The sequence below is a fragment of the Physeter macrocephalus genome, chromosome 20 (assembly GCF_002837175.3).
Source record: "Physeter macrocephalus isolate SW-GA chromosome 20, ASM283717v5, whole genome shotgun sequence".
Lineage (NCBI taxonomy): Eukaryota > Metazoa > Chordata > Mammalia > Artiodactyla > Physeteridae > Physeter > Physeter macrocephalus.
This window is the reverse complement of record NC_041233.1, coordinates 31,292,802-31,309,697: the sequence shown is the minus strand read 5'-3', so window position 1 is coordinate 31,309,697 and position 16,896 is coordinate 31,292,802. Positions and strand designations below refer to the sequence as shown.

At 39.2% G+C, this 16,896-nt stretch overlaps 2 protein-coding genes across 4 annotated transcripts in view; one reads left to right on the top strand and one right to left on the bottom strand.

Moving 5' to 3' along the window:
• The window catches only part of NRG3 (neuregulin 3), a 1,100,783-nt gene that overhangs the window by 925,139 nt on the left and 158,748 nt on the right, over positions 1–16,896 (bottom strand). The window lies entirely within an intron of this gene.
• On the top strand, positions 7,558–12,490 carry LOC112067096 (cytochrome c oxidase assembly protein COX20, mitochondrial-like). The gene is made up of 3 exons (XM_024132046.1): positions 7,558–7,607; positions 12,026–12,163; positions 12,241–12,490. Exons 1-3 carry the CDS (start codon positions 7,558–7,560, stop codon positions 12,380–12,382), a joined length of 330 nt encoding a protein of 109 aa, XP_023987814.1. The 3' UTR covers positions 12,383–12,490.

Genomic DNA, 16,896 nt, shown 5'->3' with positions numbered 1-16,896 from the left:
AATATGATGAGCTTCAAAGTATTTGCAATTTTTTTTTTTACAATTTGGATGAGACATTGAATAGCAATTCTAAATATAACATTTTAAAATCTTAATTTTCACCAGACATTTTAGACAGTTCTCATTTAATCCTTTGAAAACATAGTTGAAAATCTATGTTTATGCATGGATATTTGTGAAGATTAAAGCTAAATAAGAAAGCTACTCCCCAGCAATACTTTAAAAACTGCCATTGGAAATGAATGCAAGAGTGACAAATATCATTTCCAAGTTTGATTTTTCATAAAGTAAACATACTTGGATTTTTAAAAATTGTCTATAATAGTGTTATCCTATTCAAAATTAGCATATTCCCCCTGTCTTCAACTAAGTTCTTTTTGTTGTTGGGCAAAAATCCTTCTGAAGTTCTATATTCCACCTGTGCCTGGTTGACCACATTAAAACACTACCTCAAAGTAAACTGTACTTGAACTCAAAGGATATGGTTTCAAGCCTCATTTGTGGTACCCTGTGACTTGATTAAGTCATTTCACCTCTCTGGGCCTCAGTTTTTCCTAAATGTAAAATAAGGAAGTTGGAGTACATGATCTTCAACTCTAACTCTCCATGTTGGGAAGATCACAATGTCATTTAATGAAATACATACATCAGTAGACCAGCCACTCTTTCACAAGGAAAGGATAACAACAATAAATACTGATACTGTCATATACCCAGCTGTCTTCTCAGCTACCTAAGAGATTTTGAGGAATACTGTTCTAGACCAAAACAAAAATAACCTCTGTTTATGAGGAAAAGGATGTTTTGTGAGCAACTGTAGCTTACAAATGAAAGTATTCACTCTTACTTAAAAACAGCTCCCTAAAGTGGCTTTGGCCAGTATGGAACAATTAGGTTCAGAGCTAGATCCAAGAGAATTAAGTAGATTGACAGTAGACTGAGAGAAAGGCACATGCATCAGGAAGTAAGTAAAATATTGGTCACTTTCCTATTGAGAGAAAATAAAATCTGCCAGCCCTTCACCTCAGCTTGTAGTGGGATCTAGAATTAATTGAGGATTAAAGTATTCAAAGAGTAAAGTTATTACTTACACTCATCACTAAAGCCCTGTGAACCCGCACTGCTCAGTTTCCTGCTTGGGGGAAGATTTCCACCCAAAAGCCACAATGACTCCTACAATAAAGGAAACAATAAACTCATAAATTTGTAAAATAGTCAAAGGCCTTAAGAATGGGCATATATGTGAAGAATCTGGTAATAATATTTTCTAAGTAGGTAGAGACATAGGTTAATTACTAGTAACATCCCACTTTGGCAAGAAAGCAGCATTCATGGGAGACACATGCATGACATTTGGTCCTTCCTAAAATCAGTTGACATGCAATGTTTTACCTGTTAACTCTAAATGAGGCACCATAACACTGAGTTTTCAAGCAAATCTGTTCCTTATTGGGTATGTCTGAAGGCCATACTTCCCTATTAAGAAAGTCTTTTAGAAACTTCCTTGGTGGTCCAGTGGCTAAGGCTCCATGCTCCCAATGTAGGGGGCCTGGGTTCAATCTCTGGTCAGGGAACTAGATCCCGCATGCCTCAACTAAGAGTTCACATGCTGCAACTAAAGATCCTGTGTGTTGCAACTAAGGATCCTGCCTGCCTCAACAGAGATCCCGCACATGGCAATGAAGATCCCGTGTGCCACAAGTAAGACCCGGAGCAGTGAAAGAAAGAAAGAGAAAGAGAAAGAGGGAAAGAGAGAGAAAGAGAGAGAGGGAGGGAGAGAAAGAGAGAGAGAGAAAGAAAGGAAGAAAGATAGAGAGGAAGGGAGGGAGGGAGGAAGGAAGGAAGGAACGTGTGCCACAAGTAAGACCCGGAGCAGTGAAAGAAAGAAAGAGAAAGAGAAAGAGGGAAAGAGAGAGAAAGAGAGAGAGGGAGGGAGAGAAAGAGAGAGAGAGAAAGAAAGGAAGAAAGATAGAGAGGAAGGGAGGGAGGAAGGAAGGAAGGAAGGAAGGAAGGAAGGAAGGAAGGGAGGAAGGAAGGGAGAAAGAAGGGCTTTTAAAGGAACAAGTTGACAGGCATGAGCCTCAGCTTTCTTCCAAATATACCTAAAAATGCTAAGATATGCTGAGGCAAGGGGAAGAAATTTTTAAATCTGACATTTTCTCTTTCTGACAGCAGTGTGTTAATGTAGTGAACAGAATGTGGACTTGAATGCCTAGCCTGACCCTTCCTAGCATGTGACAACAGGCAATTGTTTTACTCTGTCCATGCATCTGTTATAATTTTCTCTCTTATTCTTTAGAGAGCCCGCCACTGCACTTTTTATCCGCTAAACGTTCTAAACTTGGGTTGACTTGAAGAATGCATGTATTGGAATAGTTTGCTAACCAGGTTGAAGACAGACACATATGTAGGTACCTAGGGAGAGATTTTATAGTTTTTTGTTTTGTTTTGTTTTGTTTTGTTTTTGTGCTAGGCAGGCCTCTCACTGTTGTGGCCTCTCCCGCTGCGGAGCACAGGCTCCGGACGCGCAGACCCAACGGCCATGGCTCACGGGCCCAGCCGCTCCGCGGCATGTGGGATCCTCCCAGACCGGGGCACGAACCCGGCTCCCCTGCATTGGCAGGCGGACGCGCAACCACTGCGCCACCAGGGAAGCCCAGGCAGAGATTTTTAATCAGGTGAAATCTAGTCCCTACAGATCAGAAAGAAAAATATCATGAAAGATTTTATATCTATCTATGTGAATGTATATATGTACATATGTATGTATCTGTGTATGTACACAGATATATCTATATATGTGTGTTTATGCATGCATGTGTTTGTATACAGATGTATGTATATTTATGTATATTGTATATGTATACATATGCATGTATTTGTATGCATATTTGAAAATACTCAAAGTTCCTATGTCAGAACTGTATTGTTGGAAAATGGTGGTGAAACTTATGCATGTGGAAAACGACTTCCTGAGTTTAAAGTCTTTTAAAAATGTATGCATTCAGAGACATTTAAGTAGAAATATCTATGGCAGATTAATATATTCACCTAAAACCTTATCACCTTTTATTTCTATAGCGAGAAATGTTTGGAGAACAGATAGACCTAGGTGTGAATCCTGCCTTCCATCCTTACTAACTTTGTACTGTGGCATAGTATTTAATCTTCATGGGCTTAATCAGTGAACACCTACTTCCAAAAATTGTATCTGGGTTATTTCACACAATTTGTGGCATCATTGGGTACTCAGGGAATACTTGCTTCCCATTTCCCTAAAAGGGGATTGGAAAATATGGAGAGGGGTTGGTCAGGTGAGTGGGCATGGGAGGTATTAGTAGAGACCATCAGGAGAAAAGATGGGGAACTCAGAGGTGAGCCTGCTGAAAGCATACTCTTTCCAGTCTTCCTGAAGGCAGGAACACCTCCCTCCATGAATTAAGGCTAATTCCATGGCAAGGATTTCTGAGCCTGTCTCAAGGCAGCTGATGGAAATTTGGAACAGACAAGTGAAGCTCAGTAGAAATTCATGACGGCTTCACTGTTTTGTAAAACACTGGGTTCCCAAGAGAATATAGAGGAAATCTCATGCCTCAGAAATTAATGATTGCATTCTGTTAATCACCAGCCTAACTTGCTACTGAAACTGTAAAATGCCACATTTCCCTAGAGCTGGAGCTATATACCCCAGTGCCATTTCCATAATATTTAATGCTATTCCCAGTGCAGGACTATAAATTCCACCCACAATTATTTGGCTCCTATTTGATAAGTGAATAGTCCCTGATACTGGAATCGAATTTCATGGCTAATAAGCTCTCTGATTACTAGAAATTGTCAGTATTTAATTTAAAAAATGTTGCTTAGCCAAGACAGTCATTATTTTCTAATGGAAGTTGGATCATTTCACAACATCCTTTCCTGCTACTGCTGGGGCATTGGCAGCGCTGATCATCACGCACAAATGGGTCGCCTTGCACTGGAATTTGGTTGTACGATACAAGTAATGAGAAATTTTCCAGGAATTTTAAGCTGCACAACACATTATCCTCTTTTTATAATATATTCGGTGTGTCTCCTGGGATTAGGTAAATTTGGTGCCTTGGAAAATATTATCAGAATACACTATTTTACAAAACTATACAACTGTGCAAGGTTTCCATAGATTTGCTCAGCATGCTCTTCTGAATTCAAGGGGATTTAGTTTCTTCATAAAACAACCTGAGAATAGAATATGTGGCCTCCATCTTCCTCACTAGGCCAGTGTTGGCCAAGAAGCAGGAGCGGGATTATTAGGGAGTGAGAACACGGAAAAGAGGGTGTTAGAAACCAGACTGACCAGCTGGGGGAGACAGGAGAGGGATACGTGTCAAGTTTCAAGGTGAAGGGAAGATGGAAAGACCAAAAAAATCTCAGAAGGGAGAAAAGAGAGAATGTTTTTCCTGCCTTGGGTCAGGGGCAAGATAAGCTTCTCCTACAGGATTTGTTTGGTGGAAGGCATCATGTGCTTACATCTGAGACAATGCAGGTGCTTGGGGATTGTTTTAGCTCAAGCCTGTGGCCCTGGTGCCATGGAGACCAAACTCCAATCTGCTGAGCTCCACATTCTGCCCTGATGGAGCTGGGCACCGTGCCCGAAGTACAGAGGATCCTCATGCCCTGACTTTTTGGCCAGCCCCTGTGCCAGGGGGCTGTCTGGCAGTGCTGGACCCACTGATCATTCTCTGGAGTGGAGCCAGGGCCTGCGAGGCAGTCTGACTCCATCCAGAGGTTTCTCTATCAGACGGACGACTGTTGTCTGTGACCTGCTAAGGCAGCGTGGGGGCGGGGGGGGGGCGGGGAGGGGAGGTAGGGACGACTGTTGTCTGTGACCTGCTAAGGCAGCGTGGGGGCGGGGGGGGGGGCGGGGAGGGGAGGTAGGGGGCTGGTTCTCAAGTCAGTGTGACTAAAAATACATTCTGTCTGATTCAGAGGGGCATTGTCAACTTGGAATTCAACGTAAGTGAGGAGTCCTGTGGCCTCAGTGCAACAGAAACTGTGCTCATGATTATAAATTATAACCCAATTCAGCTCACATTGATTAGTAAAACAGCTTGTTAATAATCCGATCACCTTTAGAGTGAATCTGGCTAATGACGTGGCGTAGCTACAGTACGTCACTACCCCAAGATCTGTTGGCTAAACAGTGACACTGAGATTAGCATTGCTGTGACACTCTTTCCCTCTCTATCCAAAAACAAAAACAAAAAGCAAACACACATTGCAGGGAGGAGAAAGGGGGAATGAGCCTTTATTGATAGATGTAAAAACATATGGAGAGTTGCTGTTCAATGGGTACAGAGTTTCAGTCATGCAAGATGAAAGAGTTCTAGAGATCCACTGTACAACATTGTGCTTATACTTAATGACACTGCAATATACCCTTAAATTTTTGTTAGGATGGTAGATATCATTTTACGTGTTATTTACCACAATAAAAAAAAATGGTGGATGATCTTCTACAGGAAAGGAAGGCATGTTAATTTTAGCATCATATAGAATAAACCATGGGTCTTAAGTCATAAAGGCTTAGCTTTGAATGCCAGGCCAATCCCTTACAACGAAAAACTTATTTTATCTCCCTGAGCTTGGTTTCCTCATCTGTGAATTGGGGATAATAACCCATGCCTTTCAGGGCTGTTAGGAAGATTAAATGAGATAGCAATTGGGAAAGCATATAGCTTAACACTTGCCCTAGAACAGGCACCCTTCAAGTTTAATGTTCTTCCCTTTATCACCACAGATTTTTTTTATGCTAGCATGTTTATCTAATTTAAAGTGAGGGGGGCTTCCCTGGTGGCGCAGTGGTTGCGCGTCCGCCTGCCGAGGCAGGGGAACCGGGTTCGCGCCCCGGTCTGGGAGGATCCCACGTGCCGCGGAGCGGCTGGGCCCGTGAGCCATGGCCGCTGGGCCTGCGCGTCCGGAGCCTGTGCTCCGCAACGGGAGAGGCCGCAGCAGAGGGAGGCCCGCATACCGCAAAAAAAAAATAAAATAAAATAAAGTGAGGTATAGCTCTGATATAATGGCCTAAAGTGCAAGTCAACCTTTTAAGTTAAATGCAGTTCTTGCCAGAAATTCCCTCATGATAATTACCTTCTCTTGTTTCTTAAAAGCTCTTGTGAGTGGACCCATATCACTCCAAAGTCCTTTCCCACCCATGATTCTACTGCTGAGAATCAAAATAATAGACAACAAGGAGCAGCCCCAGACTCCACTGAAGAAAGAGCAGATGCATGTTGTTGCTCTTTACATATGCACAACTGCATAAGCAGCCTGGGAATGCAGATGATCGTCTCAACAATATATACTGTAAAACCTCAATTTCATGTGGAAAAACCTAGGCCACTCAATCTATGTGTCCGGAAGTCTTTTAACCATGACACATGGTAATTAATGAAACAATTGTCAATCACTTTATTCAGCACAATAAGTTGTACACTGTGGAACGCCACCCTAAAGATGCCACAGATCACACGTCAGGATAGTATGAAAGAAATAATTGACCCTTTACCTAGCCACAAAAAGAATCCAAAAGAACCCTCGACAAAATCTGCCCCCAATCTCTAGGTATCAATTTTTGACTTATTCCTTAAATAGATGAGAAATACTTTTCCAACAGTTGATAGGAAATATTTAAATAGATAACTCATATATGGTGACATATTTTCAGAAAGAGTAGTGATGCCACTGTATTAAAGAGAATGAACTTTCAAATCCTGAAGTGATTTTAATAAGATGTCTGGGCTACAGTTTAGCATAGCAACAGTGCTAAAAATAAGCAATGAGGATACAATTTTTCTACTTTCATTAGAGAAAACACAGTGCATGCCCAAAGATGCTCACAAGGAATAAATACACTGTGAAGAAGAAAATAAGAGCGAAGAAACCACAGGGTACGAATTTTATACCTCTGCCTTCCAGCTTCAGAACATAGGGAATTAAAATAAATCTATGCTTTAATATGTTGTCCTGAATACCACAGGCATTGATACAAATCTGTTCATTCCTCTAGCATCACTTTAGTGATAGAGTAAGGTTGATGCATCTGACCCCAGGTCAGTCCTCACTCCCTGGGACCCTGAAGCTGCAGTGAATTGGGGAAAGCTTGTTGAGTGAGTCTGGATGGAAAACACAAGTACAAGCTGTTCAAACTACAGGGCAGCAGGATAAAGAAAATCAAACCCACTGTATATAATGTAAACTCTATTCAGGACCATGGACGGCACTTGTTAAAATAAATTCAGCTTAAGTCTGTGCTATAGAGACAATGTCTTTGATTTTTAGAGAACACAGGTAAAAATGAGGTGACTTCTCTGAGGAACTCGGTATAAACAGAGGTCTCCTGTGCTGAATTTTAGTCCACTGGGCTTAGGCAGTATGCTGGACCCTTGCAGGGTGCTCTGGAGGCTCCCAACAAGACAAGCAAGGGCCTCTGCCATCACTGAGCTCACAGTCAAATTGGCAGAGATAAAGAAAACCAAAAAACATGGTAGGGAGGAGTGAGCTTTAAACTGAATCATGAAGAATTTAAAGAAAGTGGTGACTAAAGAGGAGGTAAAATGCAGAAAGTAAGAAAGAATGATGAGCAAATGCAGATAAAGGCAAGACATATTCCAGGGAAGGGCTGGGGGGAGCTAACATTTTCTACAGCTGTTTCCACAAGTCAGCTGCACTCATTGTCTCCCTTATCCTCACCTCAGCCCTATGAAATCAGGGTTATTATTCTTCTTTTAGATATAAGGAAAATAAAACTGAAATAAATTAAGTAGTTTACTTCAGGTCATGCAAGTAGAAATTGACACAACTCAAATTCCACCTCATTCAAAGTCAAGGCACAGTCTACTGTTGTCGGCCCTTTTGCAGGAGTATCCTGTGGTTTCCACAACACATCTACTGTTTCAAAAATACGTATGTAAACATACACATTAAAATAGGAATCCACTGAAATAAGGATTCTGGAAAACCACAATCCTGTGTGCATATTTCTGAGATTTAAAGACCTTTATATATAGGCACTGTGGATACAGTATCTGCCTATTCATTCTAGGCTCAATGTTTAGTTAATTAAAATGAAGTACTAACAGGTTACAGATTCAGCTAATAAACGATTAGTTCCTCACATGCATGAGGGATTTGCAAGATTATGGGAACAGAGTAAAAAGTCCAAGAGAAGGAACTAGCTCTTGCTTCACTGCTTTTGCCATATTGTCATAAATACTAGAAGAGTACAGATTTTCTGACCACCTACCTCAAATCATTTCTAATGTAGCTTATTCTTACACAAAATTGTCTAATTTTGCAAGTACATTACTATAATGTTAAACAATCTATGATTTTAAAACCTCTGACATGTGGTTAAGCAATAGTAAGGAGAATACATTTTACAAATATAAATTGAGGTTCGAAAGATATAAAGGACTTTCCTGAGATCAAATAGTAAGGCAACAGGAAGGTCAGATAAACACAGAGTTTAATTTATTAATAATATGAGATGCACTGTGCTCAGAGGGAAATCTAGAGATGCCTGGCCTCACTCAAACCCCTGCTGCATTGTAGAGGATGACAAATGCTTGCTTATCACACATGTGCTCTTGTACTCTCCACTCAAGCATACATCCATCAGTTCTTCACTCATTCACTCACTCATTCATTCATTCACTCTGTAAACATCTTATAAATTTTGTCTATGTGCCAAATACTGTGAAAATTAAAAAATAAGATATAGTTCTAGCCTTAAAGAAGAGAAATTGAAAGCGACACTAAACATTGAATTATAATGCCACATAGTAAACACAGTATTTGTTATTCACAAGATATTTTGAGAGGTAGAGGAAAACTTAAAACCAGGTAGAAAGCATCAGGGAAGGCTTCCTAAGGTACATGCATGAAATTAATCTTAATGGAAAAAATACTAGTTATGCAAGAGTAGAAAACTATTGTGGGAAAAATCTGTGCTTCAGGGGAAAACTGCACTGTCTATAGCATACACTTCGAGGTTATCTCATTCTAACCTTGCATCAGGCTATTTTACAACTCTGTAAATTGTAGATAACTGACAGCAATGCAAAATAATTTCTGCCTGGCCTTCCCTGGTTGCGCAGTGGTTGAGAGTCCGCCTGCCGATGCAGGGGACACGGGTTTGTGCCCTGGTCCGGGAGGATCCCACATGCCGCAGAGCGGCTGGGCCCGTGAGCCATGGCCGCTGAGCCTGCACGTCCGGAGCCTGTGCTCCTCAACGGGAGAGACCACAACAGTGAGAGGCCCACGTACCGCAAAAAAATAAAAAATAAAAAATAATAATTTCTGCCTATAGACATGCAACATTCTGTCTCATGGAGTTTCAATTGACTTCCCTCTTCCACCACAGAAGAGGCCAGTTTTGCCTCTACTTACACCTGCTTTCAATATTCCTGATCTATAATTATGTCTGTTCTTTGGATTCTCCTTTGAACTTGCTTATAGCATCTTACTGGTTCCCTCGTTAATGAGTTAAATTGAATTTTTAATATGGAATCATTTTATATGTGCATGATGGTCATGATTTTGCCTGTTTTTGAAAATGATTTTTTAATGAATATTCCATAGTAAAGATATTATGAGAACAAATGAGTGTCTATAAGGAGCATCATGCACCCTGGGAACTACAGGGGCTTAGGTCTCGGAAAATAAAAGATGTTCCTGTTAATATGACTGAAATTTTATTCTCCACTGCAAGCCAATGTAGTCTCCAAACTGTCAAAGAAAGAGATATCAGAACTAAGGTACAATGTGCTATTACCATCTACAAAATGTATTAAATGACTCTTTTTTTCTTACTTATGAAATAAGAACTATAATGAGATAGTCCTCCTAGACCTCAAGAACTGCGAGTGTCAAAAGTGATTTCAACTTATTTCAATTCTGCTTAAACTGTCATTATTCCAATCCAGTGAGAATATAGTCCTCAAATTTTGAATATTCTGAGTATTCATAATTAGAATTTTCTACTCTTAGGAAGAACAGAGATCTAGCTGTTCTCTCCACTGCATTTATGAAACAACACAGCAACACAAGACATAACCAACTGCAGCAGCATTAGAAAAAATTGGGAACCAAGAGAAGGTCGTAAAAGGAAAAAAAATTCCTTTTTATTTTGAAATATTTTAATCTATCTTTTCTAGTTAGAGTATCAAAGTTTTCTTCAATATTCTTAAAATACATGTTAAGCTCTCTTTCTTAAGGACCAAAATAATTTCTGGTTGGTAGTCCATAATGAATGGAGTTTGCAGATCCATCCACAGAACAGTATTATCTATTTCTTAAGTAGAAGCATAAAATTTAACATATATTTTTTTCAAAGCAGTGGTTGGAAATATCAAAGAGTCAAACGAGATGAAGGTCAAAATAGCCCAGTCATTCACTCCCCAAGACCAGAGTCAGTATTAGTGTGATTATGTATTAATGCTTGGGTCATAGATGTCTACCTCTCCCATCCAGGAACAACCACCTACCTACTCTTGAACAGCCCATATGAGGGTTGTGCCCAAGGGATGGACTTACACGTGACAAGACTATTGTGCGTGTTTTATGTTCCTGAAAATTAAGGGCCAAAGTTAGTCTTTTCCGAATGCTCCATCCACAGAGATGGCCAAAGTCTACATGGGGGGAAGGAAATGGCAAGGTCATATGCTTAAATGAAATGGACTTGAGGTGGTCAAGCAGCATACTATGAGAAATGAACAGGACTATAGTTCAGTGCCTGAAGAGAGCCGAAGAAATGGCAATGATCAAGAAGTTTACTTATTTATTTGATGCAGAAGCAGTGTCACTGCTATTACTGAGAATTGAGTTTAGTTACATATATGCCAGGCAGTAAACACTTCCAATCATAGGATATCATGTGTTTTCAATTCCTCTTAGGAAAAAAAGAGATAATTTTTTAAAATACAATAACGTGTTAGTAATGTTTACTTATAAAACACGTATAGACGTGAAATTACTTTCTATTTCTTTGATATGTGCAGTCACTTGGATAACCAAGTAATTTCTACCTATATTACCTTGAAATTATTAGCAGTAACTAAGAATAAAGCGTTAGAATATTATAATTAAAGGTTGAAAGAGGCATAGCTAACTTATAAAATATTAACCCTGACAGATGCTTTCTAGGGAATGTCTACTGTACAACACCCATTCGGATATTTAATTAAAATCCCTGGTCCACCTAACATGGGTCCATGGGAATAACAGTGCTTCATTATCCAATATGACTCCACACTAATAGATGTGTGCACTCAATTGAAACAACTTTACCTAAAATAATGTGGCATTAAAGAGGTCTGATGAAATTGTATATTTAAATTGGACCAGTCTGCCAGGATGGACACTTCAAAATGTTTTAGGGATGATAAATGTGCTGGGAAAATGAAACTGGCTTCTTCACTTAGGTGGACATCCATATTTTTCAGACTCTTAAAAAGAAATATTTGAACATATAGATATTAACTTTCATTTTGAAATCAGGTATTGTTGGGAGTTTCCTACATTTCAAGAATTAATTTCTACCTTTACTTAAAATATAGTCTACTTCTAATCATGTTACTACTTCCCCACTTAAAAGCCCTCAAGAAGGCCCCCCACACAAGATGAGTTGAGCTCAGAGCTCTAAAAGTTATATTCGAAACCTTCTTGGTTCTTGCACAAACCTATTTTTGCAAGCTCATCTTCCATTTATTTCTTTTACATTCATTTTGTCCCTCCTTGCCCCCATTCCCCTAATTTGGCAGGTGGAGAATCCCCCTACCCTACGAGGTCCCGCTCCAGTTCCATATTCTACCTTATACTTTTTCCACTCCCTTCAGCCAGATTGCAAAGTTTCAAAACTCTGCACCTCACAACACCTAAAGGTAATTTGAGTAGTACCTGTTGTTTTTGATAACACAAACTAGTATTATTATTGCCTCAGCTTAAATGTATATTAAAATGAATATTGTTCGTTCTTTTCAAGAAAAAGCTACTCAGGAGGTGCCCACTGTCCCCATGATGGCTGCGCCAGAGCCCCAGGAGCCTGGGAAGGGGAAGGTGGAATTAGAAGATCATGTGACATTGGAGTAGGAGGATTTATCTTGGTGACTTTAGGATGCTGGTTCCATTGTAGGTATAATTATGCAAAGCTAAGAATCTTGGAGTAGGAGGATTTATCTTGGTGACTTTAGGATCTAGGTTCCATTGTAGGTATAATTATGCAAAGCTAAGAATCCAGGAAAGACTTGCCAGAGAAGGAATTAAAAACAAGATTTTATATGAAAGTACCCACCTTGATCCTGAAAGAAAACAAACCAATGGCGGCAGCACCAGCAATTGAGCAGTCTTGAGCATAGAAAACCCAGATATAACTCACTTCAGTGTAAACAAAGCTGAGATCAACTATAGTAAGCATTTTATATACCATAAGACTTTCAATCAAGTAAATAAAGTATGTGTAAGTTGTAGTCTTTTTTACACGTGTATGAATATTTACAAACTTATTCTGGCCCTGTATCTACTGTCAGTATAGCACATAGTGGCCTCGTACTTAAAATAAACCTCGTATTTAACACACTTAAAAAAAACAGAAGAAAAAGAAAAAGTTGCTTAATTCCCAAAGGGAAAATCAAATACTGACAATGTCCTCCATTAACGTAGCAAGTAGTTTCCTTGCTTTCTAGAGCAAGGTTTCAGTATAGATCAAGTTTTCTTCCTGAGGTATGTCTCAATTTCCTTTTAGTTTCCTTTAACTAATATTATTAGACTTTCATCTCCATGTTTCACCTGAAACACATATCACATAGGCACCAACTCTCTCCCTCACTTGGATATAAGCCATAAAATCCAGAGCCACGTAAGCTGTGACCTAGAGGTTTGTACAGATTGTTTGCTCCATGTCTGTTTCCTGAACGCTCTCCCTATTGTCATCATTCATTGAACTGAATTATAATTATTGTTAACATTATTGCCACTTCCATTTTCTGTGATATTTCCTAAGTCAGGAAGCAAGCAAAGGTCTGGTGGAGCCAAACAGCTTCTATCTGGTTGGATAAGGCTCTCTTGTAATCTTTTTCTAAGGGACACCTTTGGCTACCCTCCCAGAGACATCTTTCTTCCTGGAGAATAAACAGCCTCAAGGCAAGGATTTGAGTAAAGAACTGTTCTGTTTCTGTTCTGATCTCTGAAAATACCTATGCCAATCAAGAAAGAGTAACTAGTATATTAGAAACTGTGTCAGAGTTCCCCTGTGATTTCAATCCAGGATTTATATCTGAGGGCTGTTTTTTCAAAGAGAACATTCATCAGAGAGTTTGTTCGCCAACATGGGGGATGCTCTATTGTTTTCTGAGGTGGTTCTTTAGTTCCCAAAGGCCAGTTATAATACCTCTTGAGATGGTAAAAGCCTCCTTCAGATAATTAAATAAGCCATTAGAAGTGCCAAAATGCCCCCAAAGTTTTAATTAGCTCATTACACATGAACAGTAATTAATCATTTTGTAGAGTCTTAGGTGAAGGTTACCATCTTCACTGAGGGTTCCTGGGAACCCTCAAAGTGAGAGAATGAATATCAATCCACAAATCAGAACATTCTCAACAATATCCATCAAAAAAAAACCAACCTGTTTTTAGCTCCCAACTAGTGTGCTGGAAGATGTCTTTAATTGTATTTCTTTAATTAAAAAAGAAATTTATTTTACACACAATGAAATCTATTAATTACACACAATGAAATCTCTGAAGCTAGTCACCTCTGGAGGCTCCAGCAGACAATACAGCAAGGCACAGTAGAGATCACAGGAAATTTTGTACTGACAGCTTTGAATGGATCAGAGTGACTAATCAGAAACATCTCAAGGAAGAGATAAGGTTATCATAAACCTTATCTCAGAACTATTTTTCTAAAAAAAGAGAAATAGGTGCAAGCTGACATTATATTTCTTATTTTGTTCTGTCACAATCACATCTTCCAACCATCATATTGCAGGATAACTACAACCATTAATATAAAAGCGATCATTTATTAATCCCTTATTATATGCCAAACACTTTATGTACATATGATTTAATTTAGCCCCAGCCACTATGGAAAACAGGTATTCTTACCTCTGTTTTACAAAGAAAGGAATGCTTGCTCAGAAAATTAACTAAGTTTCTCAACCTCACACAGCCAGCAGTGACAACAATGGGTTTCAAATGTAATTCTGTTGGGTTCTAATGACCTCTCCCTCAACCATCAAACTTCACTGTCTCCAAGCAGACATGAGCACATTGTGATTGAGTTCCACATAAATCCTTATCTGGCGAACATATTTCTTAGTTTTTTTGTGCTTTTTAAAAGTGTAGTCAAAGTTCATACTATACTAACTCAGACTTCCCTTTTTCCCATCAGAAAAGGCAGCCAAATATAGAAATGGGTCTCCACAACACTACGCATGAGGGCAAGGGCTTGTATAAGTAGAGATGGGTGCTTGCTGTGCATTATTGAACAGCCAAATCAGAGAACTCAAAAAGGTTTCCATCACCACATTTGTAGAGTGTTTTCCTATCCTTCACATCCATTCAACAAGCAACTACTAAGTACCTCATATGTGGGGCTCATCCTGGCCAACCAGGATGGAAATTTCAGGTTTGAAGAAGTGTTGGAATGAGAACTTTATATGTATTTTTTCTCTCTCATTGTTGGGAATGAGATTATTGGAGAATAGAAGACAAATGTCACCATAATATGAGACTGTACAGTTTATTGATTAGGAATGAATTTGGATGCAAGTAACAGACACTTTGACCCAAATCAGGATTTGTTTTTTTCTCATATGACCAGAAGTCTGGAGGGAGGCAGAAACTCAGGGAAGACTGGGCATAATATGGTCTCTTCTTGTTTAGAAGATGACCCCTGAACAACTGCAATTCTATACACTGCATCAGTATTTAAGGTAGGAAGGAAAAAAAAAAAACAAGAGGAGGCAGGAATATAGATTTCCATTTACCAAATGCCATTATCCTATGGCAAACCCAACTATAATGCCATTATCCTATGGCAAACCCGACTATAATGAAAGTTGAGAAAAATCTTTCCAAGCTATATAATAGAAGCTAGCCCAAAAGACTGAAGTTGACAATGGATATTGGATTGGACAAGAAACAGAGTCCAGCATATATTGCTTCCACAACCCTAGTCTCAGAGCCTGGAGTCTGAGTACAGTCTCTGAATAACTTGGTTTCCTTCCTTCCTCCCTCCTACCTCCTGACTGTTCCTCTCTCCTTCTTTTGTCTATATCTCGCCTCTGGAAACCTTCTTTCAGTCATCCTCAGTGTAGGTGGGCACAGCTGCTTGGCTGGAGGCTCTAATAAGTCTGCTTTTTTCCAAAACCTTGCATCAAAGACAGACTGCAATCCCCCGCCACACCTATGGGCTCCAAAGCAGCACATCAGCTACGTCAGTTCAAGTTCAACCTGATGGAGAGACTTGATGCCAGGATATGGAATTAATTTTGAATTCTGAAGTAAAAATCACTAAAATAAAAAATGAGTAACGGAGTGCCAATATCCAAGCAGCATTTAAATACAGCGATGTAGCTAATGCTTTCCTCATATCATTCTTTAACACCCAGGAAGAAAATTCTCTGATTTGACAGAAATACCGTTTCTAAATTTTTGAGGAAGAGTTAAGCTAAATTCATCCTTTCAAACACAGTTAAAAATTATTTCCCTGGAGATGAAATACAATGAATGCCATAATGGGCTAAAGTAGTCCATGCAAATAGCTCCCCCTAAAGTTGTGCAGGACACAGATGACCTCACTTATCTCCAAAATGCTGGGGTAACTGAAGCCCATAATTTGAATCAAGGAATATTAATACATATTTAGCTTTTAGTAATATACCTTTTACTTTACACTTTGCTTAGCTTTCTAAAGCATGTTTGTATTTAAAACGCTGAATTTTGTATAAGGAGACAGCATTTAGGTAACTTCAACTGCTTGTATTAATTTTTTTAAGTCCCATACCATTGAATACCCAAAAAGGACACCATAAAATTGAGTTGATATTTACAATAAAAGAATTTTACGTTATTCATTTATTCCTGTGAAAAGCAGCTTATTTAAATCACTAATCTGGGGTCTTTCATGGTGGCGCAGTGGTTGAGAACCTGCCTGCCAGTGCAGGAGACACAGGTTTGATCCCTGGTCCGGGAAGATCCCACATGTCATGGAGTGGCTAGGCCTGTGCACCACAACTACTGAGCCCATGTGCTAGACCCCATGCTCTGCAACAAGAGATCCCCTGCAGTGAGAAGCCTGTGCACCACAACGAAGAGTAGCCCTCGCTCCCTGCAACTAGAGAAAGCCTGCGTGTAGCAACGGAGACCAAAAATCAATCAATCAATCACTAATCTGCTCAGTGAATGAACAGAAATAATATCATAAAAGAACAGACTGATATCTGGATCAGAGAAATACTGTCATTAAAACAAGCAAACATATTCAAAAGTGAAAGGCCATGGAATAATACAGTTGATTTCCACATTTTTTTGCTTGGGAGTAGAAGCTCTTTTGCCTAGGAACAGATTTCCAAAATGCATGTTTAGTGCATTCTATTTTTTTGTAGCAAAACTTAAAATCATTATGAAAATAATGATAATATTCTTTACTATGCTTGTAAAAACTGTTCTCAATCATAGGCCTTGCTCTTTTCCAGAAATACTATACTGGAGATTGATTAGTTTATTTCTATTTATACCTTACCTCTCCCCCAAAAAGGGCTTCTTGTTGTCTTTGCCTTTGGAGAGGCCAAAAACCAAAATAAACACAAAAACAAAATATGAAAAGTTGGGGTTCATACAAAAAAATTT